At 59.2% G+C, this 27,746-nt stretch overlaps 2 protein-coding genes across 3 annotated transcripts; both read right to left on the bottom strand.

The window, feature by feature from the left end:
- Positions 1-5,015: 5,015 nt before the first annotated feature.
- Positions 5,016-20,217, bottom strand: SLBP (stem-loop histone mRNA binding protein). The gene is given in 8 exon segments (NM_001244857.1): positions 5,016-5,929; positions 9,311-9,392; positions 11,098-11,247; positions 12,922-13,059; positions 13,616-13,675; positions 15,784-15,888; positions 19,861-19,977; positions 20,070-20,217. Coding segments are annotated over 8 exon segments (828 nt in total). The 5' UTR covers positions 20,129-20,217; the 3' UTR covers positions 5,016-5,812.
- A 1,607-nt stretch (positions 20,218-21,824) lies between these two features.
- TMEM129 (transmembrane protein 129, E3 ubiquitin ligase) lies at positions 21,825-27,743 on the bottom strand. 2 transcript variants are annotated; one of them, XM_003128802.5, is made up of 4 exons: positions 27,043-27,743; positions 24,221-24,695; positions 23,400-23,559; positions 21,825-23,300 (listed from the first exon to the last, which is right to left on the bottom strand). In XM_003128802.5, the coding sequence occupies exons 1-4, from the start codon at positions 27,245-27,247 to the stop codon at positions 23,052-23,054; spliced, it is 1,089 nt and encodes a 362-aa protein (XP_003128850.1). In that variant the 5' UTR covers positions 27,248-27,743; the 3' UTR covers positions 21,825-23,051. The 2 variants fall into 2 exon arrangements, with proteins under 2 accessions (XP_003128850.1, XP_003356879.1); XM_003356831.5 differs by lacking the exon at positions 23,400-23,559.
- Positions 27,744-27,746: the final 3 nt, after the last annotated feature.

Raw genomic sequence — 27,746 nt, forward strand, 5'->3', positions numbered from 1 at the left:
GGACCCCACCAGGGAGCCCTCAGGGCCAGAGTTGGGCAGGCGAGGCCAGGGCCTAGGCTAAGCGTGGGCAGAGAAGGTACATCTTGGCAGAGCTGTCAGCCTCACTGCAAACCAGGCCCACTGAACAAGAGGGGTGTGACGGATGGCATCCGTCTGGGCATCAGAGCAGGAACAGGCTCCCAGCTGAGAGGAGCGGGACCACCCCAGCCAAGCCCCCCATGGGCTGACCTGTCTGACAGCATTTGGGGGAGGCAAGAAATCACCGTTTCTTTGGTGGCATCTGCTTTTGCCAGGTTGCACTGGTAACACAGCCAGCCACCCCAGGGAAACTGGAGCCATCAGGACACGGCCCAGCTGCCCTAAGCAAGAGGCCTCCATGTCATAGCCTGAGGCTGTTGTGATGGTTAATTTATACATCAGCTCGTCTGGGTCACTGGGTGCCAAACGTTTGGTCAGACATTACTCTGGGGTTGCTGTGAGGGTCTTTGGGGATGAGACCAACATTGAAGTGGGTGAACTTTGAGTACACACACACACATACACACACCCCTACCGGTCCTGTCTCTTTGGGAGACCCTGGCAAATATAGCTGGTATGTCAGGACCAGGCTCCTCCTCCTTCTTGCTCTGCTCCGCTTAACGTATGGCTTTGTCTCCTGCTGCAAGGTGGCTGCCCGACTCCGGTCATCTCCTCTGCATTCCAGCCGTAGGGAAGTAGAGGGCACACACACTTCTCCTTCAGGGCAGAACCCAGAAGTGGACCATTCGCCACTGGGCAGGACCTCATTGCATGGCCACAGCTAGTGAGGAAATGTGGCCTTGAGCTAAAAATCCCATCATCACGGGAGACGGGCGAAGGTTGAGCAGCTGTGCGGGACATTGAGACAGGCTGCTCCACCAGCCCTGGCTCAGGAGGGAGCCGTGGCCGCCCTGGCCTCCGTGGTCACCTGGACCGTCTGGACTCAGGCTGGTCTGGGACCCTGAGCCTAGGACCAGGGAGGAGACCTCTCCCTGGATGTGACGAGGCTGTGACTGTGGGGCCTGCCCCAGTGGCCAGCTCCTTGCACCTGGAGGGGCGCCTGCCTGGGCGACAAGGTCCAGGACCGCGGAGCCTGGTCCCTGCAGACCTAGCGCCTCAAACCCGGCCTTGAAGCCTCCCCAGTGGGGGGGCCCCGGCCCACACCCCCCCTCGGTTTCATCCTCCATCCCGGCACGTGTCTCACAACCAATGCCGCTCCATCCCGGTGTGACAGTCAGGTGCCATCGCGGCCAGGCCAGCAGCGCCGACACAGCCAGAGGAGCAGGCCTGCACTCTGCACCCCTGAGGCCCCATCCCTGCCATCCAGCCCGCAGGCCAGCCCCTCAGGTGAGCCCCTGCTGCTTGCAGAGCCACCTCCTCCAGGGAGGCGCCACGCCGGGGCCCGTCACTGGTCCGAATGCTCTGGTGTGTGTGTTTGTCCATGTGAACCGCGAGCGGGACGGCAGCCTGTCTCTTTCCTCTGCTCGGTGCTGGCAGCTTCCCAGGCACCGGGCCCTGCTATAAGCACGGTGGGTTTCCCAGCTTCCTGAATCTCAAAACACTCCTCCAAATTATTGTCTTCATCCCATTTCACAGATGAGAAAACCTGAGGCTCCGGGAGGCCCAGGACTTCCTGCAGAGGAGATTTCAAACTCTGACTCCAGAGCTCATGGGCAGAGCGGCGGCGATGGGCCCTGCGATTCTGGGAAGCCAGGCGGCCGCAGAGCACGCGAGGCCCGAGCCTAGACAAACCGCTGAGTCTGAGGCTGAACTGTCAAGCGAACAGGTTAGGGAACAAGATGCCAATGGAGGTGGGGGGGGGCCCCGAAAGTTGCAGGAGGACCAAGGCAGGAGCCTTCGGGGCAGCGGGCAGGCAGGAGGGTCTCATGGCAGGAAGCACTCGGGTGTGCGTGGGGCCTGGCACCCAGGTCCCTCTTCTGATGGAAACAGAATTAAACTAGAAGTCAATACCAGCAATAGATTTTAAAATACACAAAAAGCACAAACCATAAATTTTAAAAATTGGTAAATTGAACTTTTCTCAAAATGGAAAATGTTTGCTCTTCAAAAACAGTTTACAAGATGAAAAGGCAACTAAAAACAGTATGAAGGGTCCTCAAAAAATTAAAAATAGAACTACCAGGAGTTCCTGCCGAGGCCTAGTGAGTTAAGAACCCGACTGTAGCAGGTCAGGTCACCTTGAAAGTGCAAGTTCAATCCCAGGCCCAGGGCAGTGGATTAAAGGATCCAGCAAAGCGCAGCTGCAGCACAGGTCACAGCTGCAGCTTAGATTCAATCCCTGGCCCAGGAACTTCCTTCTGCCAAGGGCACGGCCATTAAAAAAACAATAAACAACTATCACATGGTCCAGGATTGCACTTCTGAGTACAGACACAAGAGAAGCGAAAGGTGGCTCTCAGCATTCCCGTCATGGGGCAGCGGAAATGAATCCGACTGGGAACCATGAGGTTTTGGGTTCAATCCCTGGCCTCGCTCAGTGGGTTAAGGATCCGGCGTTGCCGTGAGCTGTGGTGTAGGTCGCAGACACGGCTCGGATCCCATGTTGCTGTGGCTGTGGCGCAGGCCGGCAGCTACAGCTCCAATTGGACCCCTAGCCTGGGAACTTCTATGTGCCCCGGATGCAACCCTAAAAAGAAAAAAAAAAAAAGAAAAGAAAAAAATTGGGTCTCGAAGAGATGCCATGTTCAAGGCAGCACCATTCACAAGAGCCGAGGCGTGGAAATAACCCATGTTCATGGGCGAGTAGATAACAGAATGTGAGCCATCCGCAGAATGGAGGATCTTTCAGGCCAACAAAGGAAGTCCTTCTGACACATGCTAAATATGGATGAAGCGCGAGAGCACAATGACTGCTCAGGGAGAGAAGCCAGACACAAAAGGACGACACTGTATGGGGGGTGTGTGTGTGTGTGTGTGCGCGCGCGCGCGTGTGGTGTGTATATAGTGGAAAAGGGCAAATATTTTATATATTTATACATTCTATTGATTTTCTTTCTCCGAAGAGTCCTAATATAGATGCTAAAGCTAACAGGGTAAAAACACTGGTAAAACTAATACAGATGCCAATACAGGACAGTGACAGTTCCAGCATGCCCTCCAAGCACCCATGCCCACGTGCCAACCAGTGGGCTCTGGAGACGCTGAACGGTCGGCGCCTCTGCTGGCAGGTCACCCGCGGAGCCCTAGTGCCAGTGTCTGCAGCCTTTGTTTCCCCCCGACTGAGGCGGCATTCTTCCAGAAAACTCTACGAGCATCTCTGAAGTTGAGTTTTACAGAGGGGCTTAGATCCCATTAAAGCCTGAACGTTATGAAGCAAACAGTGACAACAAAGCAACAAATCTCTAAAACAGAAAACTCACAAGATTCTTGAACATAGGAGTTCCCGTCCTGGCGCAGCAGAAACGAATCCATCTAGGAACCATGGGGTTGCGGGTTCGATCCCTGGCTTCGCTCAATGGGCTAAGGATCTGGTGTTGCTGTGAGCTGGGGTGTAGGCTGGCAGATGTAGCTCCGATTGGACCCCTACCTGGGAACCTCCATATGCCAAGGGTGCGGCCCTAAAAAGCAAAAAAGCCCCAAAACTCTCAAGATTCTCGAACATAAATATACAGAATGATGGGTCAAAAAGACACTGCCTGCGCCAGAAGACAGCTAACACGTTCACTGCAAGGCACTTCCGGCTTGCTAGGTACTATCGCAGGACCTGACCTGGGGCCCTTCTGAATGTGCCTCCATGGGAAGACAATGATCCTGTGACCCCTCGGTCAACCAGAAGAGCCACCTATGGGTCAAAGTGCAGCCTTGTGGCTCAGGCGGAAGCTGCCGGCTCACCTGGAGGCTCCATCAGCATCTTCTTCCCCGAGGACGGAGGTATCAGCACCTCGATGGCAGAATTACCCAAAAAGAGCAGCTGGAGGGCAGGCTCCTGAGGGACCAGCGGGAAGCAGGAACGACTTCACAGCGCACAAAGCGAAGTCAGCTGGGGCTGCAGGATGACAACCCTGATAAGCTGCCTGCGTCTATACACGGAAGATAGGAAAACGAATCTCCAGTGGGAACAAGAGAGCGATCCGCCTGGAACCGGGAGGAATTAATCATGCTGGACAAACGTCATTTAGCTCCGACACCCCTTGGTTCAAAGTACAAGAGTCAAGAATAAAGACCACCGGCCCCGGCCGCCTGCTCACTTGTCACACTCACACGAAAACACCAGACTGTGAACAGCACTGAAAGGCAAGAACTCAAGTGTGAGGATCGACTTCCTCAGCGCCTGAGAGCATTCTAAGTATTTAGATGTGGGACTAGCATCCATGAGGTTGCGAGTTCGATCCCTGGCCTTGCTCAGTGGGTTCAGGATCCAGTGTTGCTGTGAGCTGTGGTGTAGGTCGCAGACGCGGCTCAGATCCCAAGTTGCTGTGGCTGTGGTGCAGGCCGGCAGCTACAGCTCCAACTCGACCCCTAGCCTGGGAACCTCCATATGCCCCGGGTGTGGCCCTTAAAAGACAAAAGCCAGTAGCTTCGGATGTGAAGCAAAAGCCAGCAGCCAGGGTGACTCTTCTCAAGCGGAGTCAGCTATCTTGGCTGTGGGCTGGCGGCAGTGCCCACCAGCGGAGCTGCTCCAGGGCAGAGGCGTGGCCCTGGTGTCTCAGTAACACAGAAAGGCCATCACCCCAGCTGCTGAGGAAGCATCAAACCAGCGTCCCTGGCTCGCTTGCTCGCTCGCTTGCTCGTTCGCCTGCTGGGCCCACACCTCCCTCAGCCGGGAGGCCCGAGTCTGGGGGAAGCACAGGGAGCCGGGGGAAGCACAGCAGGTCTGGCTCTGGCTCTGGCCCTGGTCTGACCAAGACCCCAGGGCAGAGCTCCAACCCCACCGCCCGAGGTCCTCGGCCCGGGCCACGCCCCCGCCACCACGCCCGCCCTCCCTGAGCCTCCAAACGCGCTCATCCCAGCAGTCAGCCCGTCTGACGACGCACCAAGTCAGTTAAAGGTCCCTTTTATTTTCGCAATGTCATTCCATACAAAAGCAACAGAAACATAACAGTCTTAACAAGAAGTTTACAATTGAGTATCAGAACAGAAAATCTGTACACATTATCATTTACAGCAATTTTACATGTAAATTAACTGATTGTAAAAAAAAAAAGTTCTTTCTAAGCCCCTCTGCTGCCTGACCTCTTGGAGTATTACAGGTAGAAGGCCTACCCAGCACTATTTACAAGTAGCAGATGAAGACTGTAAAACTTACATAAAACCCATTAACGTACCAGCTCAAGCTCATACCTGACTATTCGGTGCTGTGTGAGGAAAAAACCAGCCCTGACATACTGACAAACAGCCAGAAATGAATCTGATTATGATCCTCAGACACCCGAAAGGAAAGCTGAAGCTAGATCGGTCCCGAGAACACATGTTAAACCCAAACCAGCCCTCTGACGAAGAGCAACTTAATACCCGAAACACTTGCGGAAAACCAGGTGAGGGATGCCTGTGGGTTCAGCTGAAGGATGGAGGAGACTGAGCCATTACGGCTGTCACAAGACGGCCTCAAGTTTAATGTTCCTTGAATTCAGTTCCATCTTCAATTTAAAACATGCAAAATACACTCCCTATACGTAAAATTAATTTTCTCAAGAAAATAAGGCAAGAACAGCAATCCACGTGAGACAATACTATTAACAGGAAACAACGGGTTCCAGATGCAGGGCGCCTCGCCGGCCTCCTCCTGGGCAGGGAGCGGGGCAGCCCGGCTCCCAGGGGCTTCCGGGGGCACCGGTTAGCTCATGGCCGAGAAGTCTTTCAGGGGCTCCGTTAAACACGCTTCCAAGTCGAACTCATCCTCCAGCGGGCAGTCCACGTGTCTGACCTTGGTGGGTGTGCCACAGTACACGTCCTAGAAGGGAGCAGAGGCACACTCGTCCTCAGGCCCTGGGCTCGCTGCTGCTGGGCTGTCAAGCACGGGCGGCTCACCCACGCGGGAGCGGGTGCCCCGGGCCAACGGCGCCACCAGCCAAGGCCAGTGCAGGCTGGACGCTCGCCTCCGAGCCCAGATGGAGCCACTAATTCCAACCCACAGATAACATCCGACTCAACGGCCAGGGGACGCGTGCCACTCCCGCCCGCCAACTCCACCCAACTGGAAACCAACGGACCCTTTAAGGCTTCGTACGGCAGCCACTCAACTCCGCCGGCAGCTGGCCCACGTGCCCTCGGAGGCAGAACCACATCAAACCCGCCCAGGCAGGCCAGCCTCAGCTCTAGCACTGGGCTGAGGACGGCCCCTTCCATCCCAGCCCCAGACGGGGGCCGCTTCCACACCCCCAACCGTGGCCTTCTGGCCCAGAGGGTCCCCCCCGAATCTAATCCCTGAGGAAACAGGGTGGCAACGTCCAGGTGAGGAACACGCGGCCTCATAAGAACTGGCTTGAGCTCTTCGAGAGCCAGCGTTGCGAGGGGAAAGCAGGAAGGCAACTCTAAGTTAAAGGACATTTAAGAGACACGGCAACAAGGAGTTCCCGTCGTGACGCAGTGGTTAACGAATCCGACTAGGAACCATGAGGTTGCGGGTTCGGTCCCTGCCCTTGCTAAGTAGGTTGACGATCCGGCGTTGCCGTGAGCTGTGGTGTGGGGTCGCAGACGTGGCTCTGCCGTAGGCCAGCGGCTACAGCTCCGATTGGACCCCTGGCCTGGGAACCTCCATATGCTGTAGGAGCGGCCCAAGAAATAGCAAAAAAGGACAAAAAAAAAAAAAAAAAAAAAGAGAGAGACACGGCAATGAAACGTAATCCCTGACTAAATTCTGGGTCAAAAAAAGAGAAAAAGTCCTGTGGAAAGGACATTATTGGGACAAGTAAGAACCCCGAGCACAGCCTGTTTGTCAGGCAGCAGCACTGACCGGCGTAACACTTCTCGAGCGCAAGCATCGGCGTGTGGCTGTGCCCAGGGTCTGGTGAAGCCCAACAGGCAGCCGGCTTTCCAGCGCTAAGGGACTCCTGGGGACAGTTACATGGGCACGGGCGGAACTCGGTGACTCGCCGCCTTAGCCCAGCTTCCCCCCTGCCTCCAGCACACCCCCTGCCTGAGGGCCGCCCTCCCGGAGGCCCCCGGACCCCGGCCTGGCTCTGTCTCCCTCCAGCTCCTCCTACCACCAGTGCCAGGTTCAGAATCTTGAGCTGGGGAAGGACTTTTCGGTTGTTCTTTTTAGGGCCGCACCCATGACACATGGATGTTCCCAGGCTGAATCGGAGCTGCCGCCGCCGGCCTACACCACGGCCACGGCCACATGGGATCTCAGCCGCGTCTGCGACCTACACCACAGTTCACAGCAACACCGATCCTTAACCCACTGAGCGAGGCCAGGGATCAAACCCGCATCCTCATGGCTACTCGTCGGGTTCATTACCCCGAGCCACAACGGGAGCTCTGGAAGGGGCACTTTTAGCCCAGACTACGGAGACCACCTTCTGAGACCTCCATGGGTTTCCTTCTAGTGCCACCTACTTAAAAACATCCACAGGAGTTCCCGTCGTGGCGCAGTGGTTAACGAATCCGACAAGGAACCATGAGGTTGCAGGTTCGGTCCCTGGCCTTGCTCAGTGGGTTAAGGATCCGGCGTTGCCGTGAGCTGTGGTGTAGGTTGCAGACGCGGCTCGGATCCCACGTTGCTGCGTCTCTGGCGTAGGCTGGTGGCTACAGCTCCGATTCAACCCCTAGCCTGGGAACCTCCATATGCCGCGGGAGCGGCCCAAGAAATGGCAAAAAAAGACAAAAAAAAAAAAAAAAATCCACAAAACTGGGATCGGCCTGTTGTTAAACATCCTATTTTTATCTACGCCACCGATTTGTCATGTTATTCATCTTCCAAAAGACAGCTGCAGTCGCCACATCCCCGCTGTCACTGCTCTGCTCTGGACACCTGTGCTACTTCCGACACCGCACTCATCACAGAGAGTGTGGGGCACAGGGTCACGAGACTGGAAGCCGTCACCAGGCTCGTTAGCGTGACGCAGACACACGGCAGGCAGGCAGAGGCAACTGTGCAGCGTGACTTTACACGCCTCTGAACTGGCCGAGTGCACACAGGTTGATCTGAGAGAAAGGATGAGGTTTTAAAACACGTTTTCAACTTTTCTCACTTTTAACCCATCGCGTCTCATGTAATAACAGCACAGGATGTTTCTGTGTGTAAACAGGGGGCCGTCTCCTTCACACTAACAAAGGGGCCTGTGTAAACTGCCGCTGTGCATGCGGCTTGCACACCCACGGCGAGGTCTGGAGGAACCGGCACCTGACCGACGATGACAGAATTAGAGACGAGACCATCTTGTACGTTGCTTTTCATCTTTCCAGTACCTCCCCCCACAAAAAATATCCACCTTTTTGGTTTGTTTTTTTTTTTTTTTGGTCTTTTTTGCTATTTGTTTGGGCCGCTCCCGCGGCATATGGAGGTTCCCAGGCTAGGAGTCGAATCGGAGCTGTAGCCACCGGCCTACGCCAGAGCCACAGCAATGCGGGATCTGAGCCGCGTCTGCAACCTACACCACAGCTCACAGCAACGCCGGATCGTTAACCCACTGAGCAAGCGCAGGGACCAAACCCGCAACCTCATGGTTCCTAGTCGGATTCGTTAACCACTGCGCCACGACGGGAACTCCCACCTTTTTTTTTTTTGCTTCTTCTAGGGCCGCACTTGTGGCACATGGAGGGTCCCAGGCTAGGGCTTGAATGAGAACTGCAGCTGCCGGCCTACACCCCAGCCACAGCAACACCAGATCCGAGCCACCTCTGTGACCCACACCACAGCCCACGGCAATGCTGATCCTTAACCCACTGAGCAAGGCCAGGGACCGAACCTGTGTCCTCATGGATACTAGTCAGGTTTGTTAGCCACTGAGCCACAAAGGTAACTGTGATTTTTTTAAATTGGCAAATGTGGAAACCTAGCGCCCAACACCCCTCTACCTAATCTACCCTAACCCCTTGGAGGTGACTCCTGGCCTAGCCACACGCCGGCACAAACCGTACAGCCTGAAACTGGCACCAGCGACAGGGCCTCGCTCTCACCCGCCGCCACGAGGGTTGGTCAGACGAGCCCAGGTCGAAAGCAAGGCCCCCGCCTATGAACACCGTCAAGTCTGACATTTCACAGAGAAAGGGGTACGGCGCCCCTTCTTCACGAGCATCCGCGTCGACATCGGTGGCAGCCTGTCTCCCAAGAAGCACCCAGTCCACCACGAGCCGGAAACGCCCGCGCAGAGCGCCTCGGGGGGCTCACCAGGTTATCCTGCGAGCTCGCCTGGGACTCGGAGCTGCTTCCCGCCGAGTCCGTCTCCATCTCCCCGAGGTCCACGGGATGTCTGCGCAGAGAAAGCAGGCACGTCAGCAGAGCCAGGCAGGCCCACCCTCCGCAAACCAGCGCACCAAAGCCTCGCTGCCCGACACCCCCCGCCAAGCACCTCCTAGCTCCCCGAGGGACCACAGGCCCCAGCGACACCCACGTCCAGACTCAGCCCTGCCCGGGCCACCCAGAGGAGAGGCAAGGCGGCAGCAGTTACTGCAGGCAGGAGGCCCAGAGCAGACAGCAACCTGCCCGTCCTCGACGGCAGCGGCGACCCACAGGCGCCCACGAGCATCCTTGGGAGCGGAAGCATAAACAGTAAGTGTGGGGGGAGAAGAACACTGAGAAACCACACCACACACAGTCGCTGATGCTTCCAACTCCCTCCGCATGAGGAGACGGGAAGAGGGACAAGCTGGACAAGAGCGAGTGACGCTGGCGAGCCCAAGTCTGAGAACAGGTTGGACGCTGTTTCAACATGACAGTTGCTGGAGTTCCCGTCGTGGCTCAGTGGTTAATGAATCCGACTAGGAACCAGGAGGTTGTGGGTTCAATCCCTGGCCTCACTCAGAGGGTTAGAGATCCGACGTTACTGTGAGCTGTGGTGTATGTAGGTCACAGACGCGGCTCAGATCCCGCATTGCTGTGGCTGTGGTGCAGGCCGGCGGCTACAGCTCCAATTCGACCCCTAGCCTGGAACCTCCATGTGCGGTGGGTGTGGCCCTAAAGACCAAAAAAAAAAAAAAAAAAAAAAAAGTTTCCCAGTAAATTTCCCTGGCACAGAGCAAAACTCACACATTCACGAGAATAAACGTGTCTGTGAGGGAGAGAGAGGTTTGGGTCAGAAGGGAGCTGGGGGTGTAAGCCGGCAGCCACAGCTCCCACTGTGACACAGCAGGTTAACGATCCCGCCTTGTCTCTGTGGCGGTGCAGGTTCAACCCCCAGCCCAGTACGGTGGGTTAAGGACCCAGCGCTGCTGCGGCTGTGGCCAGGTGGAGTTCAGATTCAATCCCTGACTCAGGTCCCCCCATAGGCCACAGGCGCAGCCAAAAGGGAGTTGAGAAGAGAGGCTGCAGAGCCCAGGCTCTCTCTGCCTCTGTGTCCACCCAGCACCCTGACCACGTGGCAGAAACAAGCCTGAGATCTTCCCAACTAGATGCAGCTTAAAGAGATAAAAGCTGGGAGTTCCCATTTTGGCTTAACAGTCATAGCCCAACTAGTATTCATGAGACGCAGGTTCAATCCCTGGCCCTGCTCAGTGGGTTAAGGATCCGGTATTGCTGTGAACTGTGGTGTAGATGGCAGATGTGGCTTGGATCCCATGTGGCTGTGGCTGTGGCTGTGGCGTAGGCCCAGCTCCGATTCGACCTCTAGGCTGGGAACTTCCATGTGCTGTGGTGCAGCCCTCAAAAGACAAAAAAAAAGTTTATCTTAGGAACAAACAGAACCCCCACATATCTCTAGGTTTATTGCAATCAATTTCCCCAGCTGCAAAGTGAATTCAACCCAGGAAGCACCCTCCTCCCCCGAGCCCGCCCAGAGCCCAGGCTTCACACACTTGTGCAGAGAAAAGGGACATGAAACTGTGACCACTGGCTGCTCTGCTCCCCCAGAACATCCAGGTGGACACTGTGCCAGGACAACCCGCCACGACCAAGTGACAAGGCCTCTGCAGTCACTGCAGGAGCTGCAGGAGCGGGAGGAGAATGCAGTACAGACATACATTTCTTCCAAGTCACACCCTTCGGCAGCTGGAGGGTCCCAGAAATGCAGCGCCACCTTCCACAGTTTGATCTGCTGGTCCCACGATCGTCGACTGTACTTCTTGAACTTGTTGGGAGTCCTGGGATGAACGCCAGGTTGTCGGAGGTGCCTGACAGGAGAGAGAAACGGTCCTGGCACACACCTCTCACTTCTGCACACTGGCTTCCAGAGGAACAAACTCCGAGATGAGTCTCATTAAAAACCACAGACCAGTGAGATTCCACACAACGAACAAAGGAACCGATAACCAGCACTACGTCCTTGGCGACGCGATTTCTTTGCAATCTAGGCTGCAGAAAAGTACATCTGACCTGCAGTTCTGCCAGAAGCAGACACACTCTCTAAAGCTCCGTCCTTGTGGGGCGGGAGGGTGCCACTTACGCAAACTGGGACAATGCTCGTGGTTTTCTCTAGTGAGATATTTACCATCTGTAATTTGAACTTCACTTTTTCCATCACGTATTTTCATAATTTTACATTTATAAGAAAGCTGCATGGAGTTCCCGTCGTGGCGCAGTGGTTAACGAATCCCCCTGAGGTTGCGGGTTCAGACCCCTGCCCTTGCTCAGTGGGTTAAGGATCCAGCGTTGCCATGAGCTGTGATGTAGGTCGCAGACGCAGCTCGGATTCCGAGTTGCTGTGGCTCTGGTGTAGGCTGGAGACTACAGCTCCGATTCGACTCCTAGCCTGGGAACCTTCATGTGCTGTGGGAAGCGGCCCTGGAAAAGGCAAAAAGACAAAAAAAAAAAAGAAAGAAAGGAAAGCTGCGGAGCTCCCACTGTAGCGCAATAGGATCTGCGGCCTCTTGGGACCACCGCAACACGGGTTCGACTCTGGGCCCAGCACAGTGGGTTAAGGATCCAATGTTGCTGCAGCTGCAGCTTAGGTCTCAATTGTGGTTCAGATCTGATCCCTGGCCCGGGAGCTCCATATGCCGTGGGTGGCCAAAAATGAAAAGAACAAAAAAACTGGGAGTTCGCGTCACAGCTCAGCGCCAACAAACTCGACCAGTACCCATGAAGACTTGGGTTGCATCTCTGGCCCTGCTCAGTGGGTTAAGGATCTGGCGTTGCCGTGAGCTGTGGTCTAGGTCGCAGAAGCAGCTTGGATTCCGCGTGGCTGTGGCTGTGGTGTACGCTGGCAGCTGCAGCTCCAGTTGACTCCTAGCTTGGGAAATTCCATATGCCTCGGTGCAGCCCTAAAAAGCAAAAAAAAAAAAAAAAAAAAAAAAAAAAAGAGGTGTTCCCGTCATGGCGCAGTGGTTAACAAATCCGACGAGGAACCATGAGGTTGCGGGTTCGATCCCTGCCCTTGCTCAACGGGTTGAGGATCTGGTGTTGCCGTGAGCTGTGGTGTAGGTTGCAGACGCGACTCGGATCCTGCATTGCTGTGGCTGTGGTGTAGGCCGGTGGCTACAGCTCCGATTGGACCCCTAGCCTGGGAACCTCCACATGCCGCAGGAGTGGCCAAAGAAATAGCAAAAAGACAAAAAAAAATAAAAGAAAAAAGGCAAAAAAAAAAATAAAAAACAAATTATAAGACAGCTGTGAGTCTTAAGAAATGAAATGTCACCTAACGTTGTAAACTACGAAAACATTCCATCTTTTGTCTTTGAGTTCTCAGTCTTTCAGCCGCCGGCCCACTCACCCCATTTACACAAGCGCCCGAAAGCCCTTAACAACACAGTTGTTAGCAGGTGTGAGCGACGTGCAGAATCAGACGGAGCACCCAGACGGCAAGGGCCCGTGGGAGCAGGCGGCGCCGCGCCGCGGGGCAGGACTACCTTGGGACTTCCTTGATGTAGCGGTCGTAGGCGATGGTGTTCTTCCCGTAGTTGATCTGCTTCTGTCTCCGCATCAGGACGCTCTCGTCAGTCTCCAGGTCAGCTGGCAGCGCAGACAGAGACTCCTTCGAGTCGGAACTAAGACAGTGAAATGAACAGAACGGGCCTGGCGGTGAGGACCAGTGTGGAAGGAAACGCCGAGACTCGACAACGGAGCATCTGCCCTGCGGGTCCCACACCCCATCAACCCGCCCAGGCCGCGGTCTTTGAACATGTGGGAGTTTGGTACACAAGAGCCCACATTCGAACAGCAGTGAAGAAGAGAAACACAGTAAGTGCACCGAGACACGCAGCTTCCCGCAGTCACAAGTTTTCTCATTAATAAATTACAGGCCTATTAAATTAGAAAAGAGGAGTTCCCGTCGTGGTGCCGTGGAAACGAATCCGACTAGGAACCATGAGGGTGCGGGTTCGGTCCCGGGCCCCGCTCGGTGGGTTAAGGATCCGGCGTTGCCGTGAGCTGTGGTTGGTGTGGGTCAGACGCGGCTCGGATCCCGAGTTGCTGTGGCTGTGCTGCAGGCCGGCGGCTACGGCTCCGATTCGACCCCGAGCCTGGGAGCCTCCAAGTGCTGCAGGAGCGGCCCTGGAAAGACAAAATAAGTAAATGAGGACAGGAGCGATTCCCAGCACTTACCTTCCTGATGAGGATTTCCTCTCTCTTCCAAAGTCATTGACGAGGAGTTTCCTCTTATACCTGAGAGCGAAGCACATGCTGTTGTTCTTAAAAAGGCACAGACGTTAACTTTCCGCAAGGCTTTCAGAGCTAAAACACACACAGGAACAAAGCCTCTGAGGGTGCGGTCTGCTCTCTCGAGCTCCGCCTCCAGCAGTCACCTTCTCTGACTAACAGACACAGGGCTGAAAATTACTCGTCAAGACCACAGAAAGTGCTTAAAGCAACAGGTTCCAGGCCTGCGTGTCCTCCAGCAGTTTCTGTTTAAGTAGTGAGATCCAAACACCAAGATATTTACACCCTCTAATCCCGGAGACTTTGGAAAAACCTAACAGGGAGTTGAAATCAGAAGTTTTCTTTACGATACCAAAAGTACTCAACCAGACGTGCGTGCCTCCAGGGCACTGCCCCCCTTCTCGGGAAGAGACTGAACGCCCCCCCTTCCTTGCCGACTTCACAAGGCATCTGCTTTCTATACAGGATCCACCAGCACCCAGCTTTGCAAAGGTGTGACACCAGAAAAGAAAGTGGAGTAAAAGCTGATGCTGAAGCTGAGCACCACCTCCGGCCAGAGGTTCACGCAGCTGACTGCGCCTCTTTCCAAAGCTAAAACCCTCCCGCCTCCCAAGTTCGCTGCGGCAGCCCAGCGAGTCTGGACGCCAGGGGACAAGGACCTCGTTTCCCTCCTGTGCGTCGGGACGGCAGTGATGACCCGCCACCCTAGGAGAAGCGAGAAACCAGTCCCTTCCACCCTCTTCGGGAGGGTTTCCTTCTTTGTGGAGGCCAAGGGGAAAAGACGGGCTTTGGGTATGACTCAAACCCATCCTCAGATTTTCAGACAGCTGGCAGGAAGGACGGCAGGCTGGCATCGTCGGCTCCCATAACCTGGGGTGTAGAAGGCGGCACCGCCCCATGAGAAGGGGCGTGCGCCCCAGAGCGGCTCGAAGCGCTCTGGCCGAGAGGAGGCCTGCTGTGCGTGGCAGAGACAGGCCTGTGAGACGACGGAGCAAGAGGGGTCCACCAACAAGAGGGTCCGGACAGGAGGGTGTCCTGCAGGGCAGGAGAGCTGCAGCCAGGGCCCGTGAGGCGTGGCGGCGCAGTGAAGACACACAGCACACACAGTGTTACAGGCCTTGGGAGCAGGACACAAAAACGCCATCGACCAAGTCAGGCAGCCTGACCTCACAGCCGGGCAAGCTGAGATCTAGGCAGATACAGCGACTCCCTCAAAACACTGGGGCCACGTCTGCCAACTCACACTTCACTTTCCCACCCAGGCACACGACCCACTCACACGTCAGGGCCCTTGAGGTGGAGTGGTCCCGACCAACCCTCCGCGGCCAGGCCTTCCAAGAGGAGGCAGCCGAGGGCACCACAAACCACCGCAGACAGGGAGGAAGCGGGCTGGCCCTGCTGCCCTGCTGCCGACGGGGACAGACCTGCTCACCAGAGGGGCTAACAGACTCTTGGTTCAAAATACTTCAACTCATTTCGAGCCACAACACTGTAACGAGGTTCATTCCCTGGGTTGGATGGCGCATCTCAAGGGTCCAAGGCCCCCAACACTAGTGAGAACACGACTCAGGTGGCTAAGGACGTGTCATCTGAAACGTCATGAGCTGAGGAGGAGGAATCAGCTTGGAATTGAACCTGAATACATACAATTTTGGGGACGACTGCACACCCCATGTTAGGGACCCCGCCCTGTGCTCCGGCATCGCTGAGCTGGTACCCAGCCCAGTGGCCGTCAGGACTGCGCTCCCTCTGTGAAGAGGGCAGCTGCAGGTGCTCTGCTGGGACGGCGGGCGGGCGCACCGCGTGGACGTCCTCCACGAGCCAGCAGGACCCCCCCCCACCTACTGCCACCCTGGAAGGACAGCCACCAAGACCGCGGTCCTCAAACTGCAGGGAGCAGAGGCACCTGAAGGGCTTCAGAGGGACCTGGGCCCCATCAGAGCTGCCCTCGGCGGGCCTGGGGTGAGGCCTGGAAATCTGCATTTCCAGCAAGTTCCCAGCAGCTGCCCAGGCTGCTGGCCTGGGGCCCACCGGACTCAAGAACCCGCCCCCACTCGGGGTAACGTACAACTAAAACACGGTGCCGACCGCGCCCAGGGGCCTGTGACTCTCACCTCGCGATTTCCTGGCTCACCCGAGTCCTCATCTCATCCTCCTCCACGGCGCTCGCCCAGTCGGAGCATCGAGAACGGGGCTGAGGGCCTTCGGGGGTGGTGAAGCTGCAGCAAAAGGAAACGCACGCGTGAGCCAGGACCCAGCTCTCAGTTTCCTTTCACGTCGCACGTCAGGAAACGTGCCCAGGTGGTCGGGCGGGTGCCAGGGAAACGGGCTGCAGGGTGCTCTCTGCCCCGTGACTCACTAGCTTGCTGGGTCTGGGCAGTCGGGTTAAAGCGCTCTGGCTCTGCTCGGCGCACGCCCCCTTCGCCAGTGCTGCCGGGCCAGGACACGGTCCACTGCGGGCAAAGGCAGACCGTCCACGGCATCGTCAGCACCGAGAGAGGGAGCTTCCTAAGATGACTTCCTCGACTTGCAAAATAAGGGCTTTTGCCCAGAATTTTTTTTTGGGGGGGCGGCGCACTCAAACTGGAGCTGCAGCTACTGGCCTACACCACAGCCACACTGGATCTCGGCCGCCTCTGTGGCCTACCCCACAGCTCATGGCATCACTGGATTCTTAACCCACTAAGCAAGGCCACGGATCGAACCCGCAACCTCATGGATCCTAATCAGGTTTATTAACCACTGAGCCACAATGGGAACTCCTCCCCAAATTTTGTCTTTTTAGGGCCACATCCACAGCATATGGAAGTTCCCAGGCTAGGGGTCAAATGGGAGCTGTAGCTGCCAGCCTCCACCACAGCCACGCCAGATCCCTGACCCTACGTTGCTGTGGCTGTGGTGTAGGCCAGCAGCTACATCTCCGATTAGAGCCCCAGCCTGGGAACTTCCATATGCTGCGGGAGCAGCCCTAGAAAAAGCAAAAAGACAAAAAATAAACAAATAATAAAAGAGATTTCAGCTAATACAGCCTTAAGCAGAAAGACCAGCACATAAAAGGTGCCTAATAAATCCAACTACTCCTTACTCCTAGATGCACACGATTAATGCTTCAGAATATGTCACATCGTAGCTAAAATGAAAAGAGTAAGAACAAACCTCAGAGGTCTTACGGCATTAGGGCGCACTTGCCTGGTAAAGGGTTAAACTGAATTTAGGAGCTCAGGTCTATCCAGAATTGAGTCAACTTCGGGCAATTTGAAAAAGTAGGGCATGATGCCAAGAATCCTGACAGTGAGACCTGCTGCCACGTCTGTCCTTTATGATTAGACGGACCCCCACACGGCCACGTTTCCGCCTCAGCTTTCTATCGGCCGTCACCGGTGTATCCAAAGTAGAAACGACCTTCAACCCCCACAACGAGCAACTCTATGTTTTCTAGGTGCAAACACGATGGCGTGCTTTGAAAACGCAGCAGCAGCAACCAAAGGATAATGCCTTGGATGGAGCTCCCATTGTGGATCAGCAGGTTAAGAACCCTGAACAGCATCCATGAGGACTCAGGTTCCATCCTTGGCCTCGCTCAATGAGTTAAGGATCCGGCGTTGCCATAAGCTACTGCATAAGTTGCAGATGTGGCTGGGCTCTGGCCGGGCATAGGCCGGCAGGTCCAATTCAACCCCTAGCCTGGGAACTTCCGTATACCGCAGGTGCAGCCCTAAAAAAAAAAACAACAAACCTCTCGGAGTTCTCTGGGGGCCTAGTAGTTAAGGACTCCGTGTTGACGCTGCTGTGGCTTGGGTTCATCCCTGGCCCAGGAACTTCTGCATGTTGCAGGCGCGGCCAAAGAAAAAAAAGAATCTCTTTATGTAATTATCGTTTCTTTCTTTACGGTTACCTAACCCAGGGAAACTCAAATTGAATTTTTTTTTTTTGCTCTTTAGGTTCACTTCCAGAGGCATATGGAGGTTCCCAGGCTAGGGGTCCATTCGGAGCCACAGCTGCCAGCCTACACCACAGCCGCAGCCATGCCAGATCAGAGGCGCGTCTGCGACCTACACCGCAGCTCAAGGCAACGCTGGATCCTTAACCCACTGAGCGAGGCCAGGGATGGAATCTGCAACCTCACGGTTCCTAGTCAGGATCGTTGACAACTGAGCCACGATGGGAACTCCTCAAATTGAATTTCTAACAGTAAACTTCCAGTCTAAACACAGCTGGCAGTCTGAAACCAAATTAGTGAAACAAAAGTTAAAATGACCCAATGACCGTGTCACAAATACAGAAGAGAACCACATGCAGGCTTGTCCAGGGCCAGACCTCAACCTCCTAACAGTGTACTGAGGGCGCAGGCCCGGGTCTCCCCGCCTGACTGCGGCGGGGACTTTCTCAAGGTGTTTACAACAAGCTGTCACGTCCTCCCAAGATGTGCTCGTGTGACAGCAACTACCTTTGAAGAACGAAAACCATGTCTTAGGTGAGGCAAGTCACATTCACCAGGCCCCCCCACCTCATCAAGACAAGAGGACTTTTTCTGTTCTGGCAGCAGCTGCAGCATGCGGACGTTCTCAGGCCAGAAACTGAACCTGCACCGCAGCACTGACAACACTGGATCCTTAACCTGCTGAGCCATCGGGGAACTCCTGGACGAGAGTACTTTTGGGAAAAGTGCTCAAATGGAAAACAAAGGAAGCTTTACACACTGCGCCGACGTCCTTCCAGAGGGACCACCTCCTCCGCCCCAGTTGTTCTTACCCGAACACCCTCCCCACCATCACCCAGCAAACCGCAGGCAAAAAGCACGGTGTCCAGTGGGCCCGGGTCGGGAACACCCCTGCACGTGGAGTAAGGAGTCCTGTGTGGCGGACTTGAGCCAGGACACCCAGGAGATCCAAAGGAGTTTTGAAACAACGCAGGGAGATTACTGCAGGGGTCAGAGCTTGATCTCAACGAGAATGTCTGGTGACCTCTCTTCACCTCCAGCCCCAGGGCTGTCAAGGCCTTGCCCACTACACTAAACCTGCCCCAGGCAGTCTCGAGGCCCAAGTCTTCAAGCGTCTGGACTGCGGCTACGCCTGTGTGCGCGCCCCAGCAGGCTGGGAGGTCCTGCTCCCTTCTCCGTACAGCTTCCTTTACTCGTCTGGAAAAAAACTCTCTTTTCCTTTTCGCCGCGGTACCCACAGTGTGCGGAAGTTCCGGGCCAGGGATCAAACCCGAGCCTCTGCAGCTGCTGCGGTCAGATTCTTAACCCACCGCGCCACACGGGGAACTCCCTGAAAAGTCTCCTAAAACCTGAGCACCTCCTTCCCCAGGGCAGCCCTGCTCCGCCCGCCCCTCTTCACCTTGGCAAACGGTCCCACCAGCCGAGGCTTCAGGCCTGGCAGCTCAGTGCTGCTGGACTCTGCACCAACCCCCGCCCCCAGGAAGTTCTGAAAAGTCTCGGGCAGCACCCGGCTCGGCCCTTCCGCGGCTCCGTCCTCACCCCCGCTTCGCCTCAGCTCAGCAGCTGCCCCTGCAGGGCGGCCTCGCCTCAGGCCTGCGGAGCTGCCAGGACCCCCTCCCACGGCACCCCGGTCCCCCCAAAAGGTCCCCCGACAGAGGCCTCCCCCGGCCCGGCTCCTCGCCCCTCTGCCACACGCCGGGGGAGCACGGCAGGAGGCAAGTCCTGTTCGGCCCCAGACCGCAGGCTGCCCGCCTGCGAGACGCTGCGTAAACCGGGGGGCGAACGCTCGAGGCCGGCGGGCGGCGGGGGCAGAACGCGAGCTTCCCCCTCCGCCTGCAGCCCGCCCGCGACTTGCCGCGACTCCGGGCCGACCCCGAACGTTCCTGCGCTGACGTTCCGTCCGCCACGGCCACGGCCACGGCCTGGGCAGTTCTCGGGCCAGGCAGCGGGCGCAGGACCCCGCGGGGCCCCGGAGACGCTGCGCGTCGACGCCTTTGAAGGCCCCCCGCCCAGCCGCGTCGCCAAGGTCTGAGACGGGGTCGCCCCGGTGCCGCCCCGGGGACGTACAGGGCTCGGCGCCCGAGCCCGGCTTGCGATGCCACCCGCCACCAAGACACCTCACAGGCCCCCCGACCGCGGGCCCGCGCGAGCCGGGGGGGGGCGACCCCCGGCGCCCCGGCGAGTCGGGGGCGGAGGCCCCGCCCGCGCTCACCCTCGGACCGGCCCGGCCCCCCGCGGCCCTCGGGCCCACCTGTCGGGTCTGCGGCCGCCCGCCGGCCTCGCGGGGCCCTCGGCGTCCTCCGGCTTCCGGCGCCTCCCGTCGGCCGTGCGCTTGCGTCCCAGGCTCCATCTCGCGGGGGGCGGCGGGCTGGCGACGAGAGGCCGCGTCAGGACGGAGCAGCCCGGGCCCCCCGCCCGCGCGCCCCGCCCGGGAGCCCCCAGCGCGCGGCCCGGCCTCACCTGGCGTCGCCGTCGCGGCGGCTCCCGCACCCGGAGGGGCTTCGCGGCCGGCAGGCCATGGCGACGCGGCGGGCGGGGGCGGGGGTCCTCGGGTCCTCGGGTCCGGCGGCGGCGACGCTGCCTTCTCCGCGCGGCGCCGACGGACTGCGCGCGCCCCGCCCCCAACCGCCTTTATCGGCCGCCGCCCCGCCCCCCGGGCTCCCGCGCGCGCCGAGCCGGGCGAGACCATCGCGCCTACGCCGGGGGGAGCCGCCCGGCCCCGCGCGCCCCGCAGGCCGTCCCGCCGGGGGCGGGAGAGGCGGGAGCGCAGCGCCGCACGCTGCCGTCCTGGAGGCGGAGGGGCGCCGCCCGGCCGACCGAAGCGGGGTTCCCTAAAAACGCTGTCCCCTCCGCCATGGAGGCGGCCGGGCCGCCGCCACCCTCGGACGCCGATTGGCCGCGCCCTCGCGGACTCGGGGAGGGGTATTGGCGGGAGATTCGGGCGCGGGCGCGCCGAGGCGAGGGGAGGGGCCGGCGAGAATCGCCGAAGAGCCCCGTCCCGACGGGGAGCGGCCCCTGATTGGTCGGCCCGGAGAGGGCGGCCTCCGCTGGGCCGGCCGGCCGCGACCGCAGGACCCGCGCTGGCGGGAACCGGGAACCCGGAACCCGGAAGGGCCGGCGCCGGGGCGGCGCGGGCCCGAGGTCTTCCGCGGGCGAGCGCTCTGTGGTAACTCGCTCGCCGCCCCGGGAGCCTGGCGCCGCGAGCCTCCGTCAGTCCTCGCCGCTCAGCACAGCTCACGTCCGCCGCCTCCGGCAGCGCTCCCCGCGGGCCCCCGCTCAGGCTCCGGGAGCGCTCCCCGCCCTAAGGGCTGATGCTGGGCGCAAGAGGAGGGAAGGAGGACCCCAGCGCAGCGAGAAATAAGAGACACTGGGGATGCAGAAAACTCGAGTGCACCTGCGGCGCTTTTCCCCTTCGGCCTGTCAGGTTCCCGGGCCAGGCATCGAACCAGAGCCGCGGTTGCTGCCTGTGCCAAGGCTGCGGCAAGGCCAGATCTCAACCCGCTGCGCCACAAGGGAACTTCCACCTCTCTTGCTTTTGTTTGTAACGGGTTGTACTGCACCATTTTCTACAAAAGTTCAGGGTCCGGCAAGAATATAAAGGAGGAGTTCCCTTCTTGGCTCAGCGGAAACACATCTGACGAGGATCCCTGCGGACGCAGGTTCGATTCCTGGCCTCACGCGTTGCTGTGAGCAGTGGCGGCGGCCGCAGACGCGACTTGGATCTGGCGCGGCTGCGGCTGCGGCGTAGGCCAGTGGCTGAGGCTGATTCGACCCCGAGCCTAGGACCCTCCCTATGCCGCGGGTGTAGCCCTAAAAAGAGGAGAGAGAACATAAGGGAGCAGGAGGCACACGCTGTTGAGGAACTCCCGGCCCAAGCCACTCTCTCGGCCACCCAGGCACCCCAGCGGACACAGCAGAGAGCACAGGCTGGAGGCCCCAACACCTCGGGCCGCTGGCATCCTCCCCAACATAGGGCCCCGCGTGTTGACCCCTCCCAATCCCCCAGACCCTTCAACAAGGGTGCCGGGGAAGTGGACTTTTTGAGACCCCAGCCCCCCAGCTAGGAATCAGAAGATCCCTAGAGTCTGCCTCCTTTTTCCTCTCATTCTGAACAAATACGCACATTAAAGCTGCCGCTTCTAAGACCGCCTCTCCCCAACTGCTACCAAAGCTTGGGTGTCAGGAAAAACAAAATACTCCCATTAGGAAAATACATACAAGTTCATACTAACATTTTATTAAATAGTATATCACTTCACTACAATAGATCTATCTTTATAAAACTAAGCAATGTTCTTTCGCAGAAAAAATGTCCCCAGACCTGGCTCTCCCTTACCAGGGTTTGAAACTCCAGGCTGAGGCAGGGCACGGCTCCTGGCTGCCCCTCTGATGGCCTTCATCTGTGCGTGGCCCCGAGGACCACAAAGCTGGGCCTTCTCACTCCCAATCCTTGAGTTTGGTGCGGCCGTGGGTGAGCTGGGCCAGCTGAGTCCATCTCCCCCGCTTAAAATGGCTAGGTTTAGGGGGCTTGGGGCCACTCCCACAGCTCCATCTGTCAGCTGCACCCTGGGCCTGGAACTTCCCTCACTGCTCCCCACCGGCACCACCAGGACCTGGGAAGATGGCTGTCACAGCCTCAACCGCGCAGCACGTCCCCTTCTGAAGGGGCAGATCCTGCGGGGCAGTGACCAGCCTGGTGCCTGTTTTCCAGATGGAGGATGTTGCCGGGGTGCTTGGCCTTCAATTCAGTGCCCTTGCAACCAGGCGTCTAAGACTGGGCCCTTTCCCTGGACTCATGGGCAGCAGAAGGCACGTGGTACAGACCCCTCTAAGGGGTGGGCAGCGCCCACAAACACATGGCTAAAAACAGCCAGCCCTGCACCCAGACCCTGACAGAAAGCCCAAGGTATCCCGGGGCAGGGAGCGGGCCCTGGCTGGCCACAATCCCCGGGAGACCCTGGGCGCTGTCTCCTCCCTGGAGCAGTGACTCGGGTCTCCCCCTCCACTTCCCCGCTCTGTGCCAGGTCCTCAGAGTGGAGGCAGGCTGGGGACAGGAGTGGGGCAGCCTTGGGCAAATCTGAGTCTGTCGGGTAGCTGATGAGGAGCAGTCAAAGGTCTTGTGCCCAGAAATTTAAGGCAAGTGGTTCAGGTGAGGGCCACCTGGGGCAGACCACGGGGTCTCCGGCACAGCGGCCCAGACGCCCTGGAGACAGACCCAGCACCATGTCCTGTGTCCAGCACCCACCCCTACTCGGAAGAACAGAGAGTGAGGGACGCAGAGGTGCTGAAAACCAACCCCACTGCAGCAGAAAACTTCAAAAAGCCCTGGCCCCCCTGGCAGCCTCAGGACAGAGGCGAGTCACCCTGCCAACCCGCGGACAGCCTGAATGGAGGCCCTAAGTCCTGCCTGCTCTTCAAGGGTCACCGGCAGGGCCAGCGGGCTTATCGGACGGCACACACGTCCAGGATGCAGAAGCGCGCCCGGCAGGTGGGGCAGGGCACTCGGCTGGCCAGCCAGGTGTCAGGGCGCTGTGGGTCCTGGCGGCTGGCGAACCACTTGCCCATGCAGGTGAGGCACCACATGGGGCGGCAGGAGCACTGCTGGCACGCGCCCTCGGCCGCCTCCTGGCAGGTCTTCACCAGCTTCACACTGGCCCGGGTCTGCATGCAGCCGATGCAAGCCTCCAGGTCCTGCGGGCAGGCCAAGGTGGTCAGAGGGAGCCCGCCCGACAGCCCGGTGGTGGCCCCCCCTCAGGAGACATGGCCCTGGGGGCCCAGCCGCCCCCACACCTGGCTGCTGGGGACTGAGTAGGCCGGGTTGGCCTCCACCAGGGAGGCGAAGGTCTCCAGGAACAGGTCGCCCAGGCTCTGGCGGATGACCACGTTGGCTGCGCTGCGGATGGGTGCCCGGAGCTTCTCGCACAGCTCACCGTACTCCGTGGAGTTCAGCCTGCACGAGGTGGGCGCTGCTGGGCTGTCCACCCCCCGCCAGGGCGGGGTGTGGCTCCCCTGCGGCCTGGCCAGGACCCCGGAGCTGGCAGCAGGGAGGCCGAGGCTGCGCCCACGTGACCAGGGCACCCACAACCACACAGAATGTGACGGCTTAGCACTGCCCAGCTGCCAGAGGAAGGCCAGCCAGCGAAGACGGCCATGGGGACAGAGCCCACAGAGCTGGCGCTGCCCACTGGCCCCACGGGACGGGGACAGGGCGGGCAGAAAGACTGCAGCAGAGGCAGAGGGGCTCATCCTCAGCCGGTCCAGGCCCAGGGTGTGTCCTGGGGGACGGCAGGCCAGACGCAGCCTGAACTAGATGGGAGAACCTCGGCTCAGGCCCGGGTGCCCCCCAACATCGCCGGCGTGCTCCCCCCAAGAAGCGGTAGAAGGCGGCTCAAAGGAGGGGATGAAGAAAGAGGAAGCGGGGAGTACCTGGGGGGCGGGCTAGGGACGGGCAGTGGGGGCCTGAGGGAGGGTCACTGGGGAGGGGCAGCCGGAGGCACCAGCCACCCTCACCACCCCTGGGGCAGCACCAAGACCAGACCCTGGGTGCTGGCCGAGCGTCTGGAGCCCAGCAACCCCGGCCTCCAGCCCGCCCCGGCCACAGGCAAGCCTACCGGATGTCGAAGGCCGGCACGGCAGGGCTGGCACTGGCCACGCGGATGGTTAGGAGCTGCACGGGCAGGTTCGAGTCTGGCGAGAGATCATGCTGCTGGGACTGCGTCACGGTCAGGTGCACGTCCTGCTGCTGGGCCACGTGCACGCGGTACGTGGTCACCTTCATCACCCACGTGTCCGTCACAATCACACGGGCGCCTGGCGCCCCGGTGGCAAACTTGTCAATCCGCCGGAACTCGGTGTTCACGGAGGAAGCGACGGCCCGCCAGCCCGACTGCGGGGGGGCGTAGAGGGCCAGGGCGCGGGCCAGCGGGTGGTGGGCCCAGCGGTCGCGGGACCAGTGGTAGATCAGGGCGCAGGCAGCGGTGGGCAGCGTCAGCGCCAGCAGGAGGAAGAGCCGCCAGGTCTCCGGGGCCTGGCTCGGGGAGTAGAGCCGCTTTTCTGAAGCTGCGAAGCACATGCCCACGTAGTAGCCTGAAGGGGACAGGGCGAGCCGGGCCGTCAGCCTCCCCAGCGGGGGCCCGCCAAGGACCGCCGTGCTGTCCCTGTCCCTCCAGAGCTGGCGTGGGGGGTTGGGGGCACTTCCTCTCGTCCCCAGCCCTGGGCCTGGACCTCTGCCCTGGCGGCTCCCAGGGCAGGTGGGCCTCACCGGCCTCCACAGCAGGCCCAAGCCCGCCCTTGTCCTGTCCGCGGGAAACATTTTTGTTTTTCTTTTTTTTTTTCTCTTTCAACAAGAAAACATTTCTGTTTTTCTTTTTCAGCCGCCTGAAAGAAGCTCCTGGGCCGGGGATTGAATCTGAGCCAAAGCTGCAACCTACACCACCACTGCAGCAACACCAGCCAGACACTTAACCCACTGCGCTGGACCAGGGATCAAACCGGCGCCTCCACAGAGACAAGCCAGAGCATTAACCCCACAGCACCACAGCGGGAATTCCAGAAAACATCTTCAACTTACTGTTCTAGCTTTGTACAAGTAACAGCTGAGTACCAGGGGGCAAAAAACAAGAAAAACCTAGAAAAGCAAAAACAAATGCAAGGACCTGGTGTCGCCCAATGCGGGGCTGCCCAGTGGCCCTCCGAGGGCTGGATCTTGGCCTCTGGACCTCACCTGCTCTGAGGAGGCAGATCAGAGCCTGGCACATCCCAGAACTGGGACGTCATGTGTCAGACAGCAAGCAAAGAATGACAGAGGCTTGTCCCAAGGGCCGAGGAGCCAGCTCCAGGGCCCCCGCTAGCCAGCGGCAGGCCAATTTGCACGGTGAAATGAACAATGTAGACAGTGACCCGCAAACAAGTTTGAAACAGCAAAAAGAACAGCAGATGCTATCAAGTCAGTACACATACCCGGCTGCACATGCCAGCTCCAAGGTCAGGCACTGAATCCGAGCCACAGCTGTGACCTAAATCACAGCTGTGGCAAGAATAGATACTTAGCCCACTGTGCCACAGCTAAACCCCAAGTTGACACATTTTAAGCAACTCATTGTGTGTGTGTGTTACTATTGTAGCTCAGCCACAATCCATAAGGATGCGTGTTTGATCCTTGGCCTCGCTCAGTGGGTTAAGGGTCCAGCGTTGCCATGAGCTGCAGTGTAGGTTGCAGACACAGCTTGGATCTGGCATTGCTGTGGCCATGGTGTAGGCCAACAGCTGTAGCTCCAATTGACCCCTAGCCTGGGAACTTCCATGTGCCGCAGGTGCGGCCCTAAAAAGCCAAAAAATAATAAGTTAAAAAAAAAAAGACGAGATTTCCACAGGCCACAGATGCCACTGCCAAACAAAACAAAACAAAACACGTTCCTTGTCGGAGCACAAGGCCAAACTCCACTTCCTCCCCATGTGGCCCCATGAGTCACTCAGCCCACCTTTCTGTCCCCCTCCATCCTGGGATGGTGGTGACCCCACACACACACAGGCTGTTGGGAAGGTGCAGATGGAGGCTCCATAAAGCTGCAGAGATCCTTAGTTCCCAGGGCACAACCCCCAGGAGAACCCAAACTCTGAGCCATGCCTTTCTCCCGGAAACCGGTGAACGGGCACCCCTGCCCCGCAGGGAAGCTAGGTGGAGCGACCAGCTCCCCACCCTGGCCCTGCCTCTATCCTGGCATGGGCTGTCTTTTGCCCGCCTTCCCCACGGGGCAGGCAGCCCCCAGGCACAGGCCCACCTCGTCAGACCAGCCCAGCCCTTCCCAGCCACTTTCCACTGGCCCAGGCTGTATCTCCCTGATGCCAGCTGGAAACCCCTCCCATGTCCACCATGGCAGCTCCAGACAGGGCTGGCCACCGCCACCCGCCCTCCCCCACTTACGTGTGAGCCCAAGTTCTCCAGAGATTCCGCGCTTAGGACCCCACTCTCCAACCAGTCAGCCTCCCAGAGGCCAGTTAGCACCTGGCTCACCTGCCCAGCACAGCCCCTGGCAACACCTGAGCTTCCTGGCCGCACACACGCCTCTCCCCGCCCCGCACCTGAGACGCTCTCAACTGCAGTCGCCCTCCCTGCCTGCCCTTCCTGCACCCCTCTTCCAAGGACTGGGGCCGGCCACCTCTGTTGGCATCATGCCCCTTTCCTGGGAGCTGCCCCTAGGTGACAGCTCCCCACCTGCCCCAGTGACCAGAGCATCCTCTCCCCCAGGGTTCTGCTGCCCGCAAGAGGCAGCTGCGACCAGCACCCTCCTCCTCGCACGGGGCGCTTAGCCCACGGCCTCGGCTCTGCGGCCCGCGCGCGCTCCCCCGTCTCTTCCCCCCTGGGGTCCGGGAGATGGGCCTCCAGCGCCCCCCCCCCCCGCCCCCAGCTCCGCCGCGCGCCCCGCGAGCTCACCGAGCGGCAGCAGCGAGTGGCACAGCAGCGTGGCGGCCGTGCGGCGCAGGTGGTAGGGCACGAAGGCGGCGTCCTCGCTGCCCAGCCAGCCCGACAGCAGGTTCTGCACCGTGAGCCCGGCCGAGTGGAACTCGGTGGGGGTGAACACGAAGCATACGGCGAACACCAGGTAGGCCAGCGTGAAGGTGACCTCGGGGCTGTCCATCGCGCCGCCGTAGCCGCCGGGAAGCCGTCCGGGCGAGGCCCCCCGCCCCGGGGCGCAAAACAGGCCTCAGCGTCCGCGTCCGGTAGGCGCCGGGGCCGCGCGGGGCGCCCTGGGACGTGTAGTCCCCACCCTCAGGCCGCTCGCGGGGCGCTCTGGGAAATGAAGTTCCAGGACCCCGCTCGCGGCCAGACGTCCTGAGCCGCCGCGGCAGTCCTCGCGAGGGTTTGGAGCCTCCCCACGACCCGCCCTGAGGGCGGCGCTGAACTTGGCTCCATTCCACAGCTGGGAATACAGACTCGGGCGAGCAGCTCTCAGGCCCTGGGCCTTTCCGCGCAGCCCAGGCGCGTCTGCGCAGAGCCCGAGATTCCTGGGCGACGGCGGGCCCCGCACTCACCGCCCGCTCTCGAGCCGCGTTTCACCTTCGTCTGCTGGACGAGCCTGGGCTACCGAGAATTCCAGGGGCCGCCCTGCCTAGCGTGCCGCCTCGCCCGGAAGCGGA

The sequence above is a fragment of the Sus scrofa genome, chromosome 8 (assembly GCF_054392235.1).
Source record: "Sus scrofa isolate SSC_HxYL_T2T_F1_AM1 chromosome 8, Sscrofa_HxYL_maternal_Yorkshire_Landrace_v2.0, whole genome shotgun sequence".
Taxonomy (NCBI): domain Eukaryota; kingdom Metazoa; phylum Chordata; class Mammalia; order Artiodactyla; family Suidae; genus Sus; species Sus scrofa.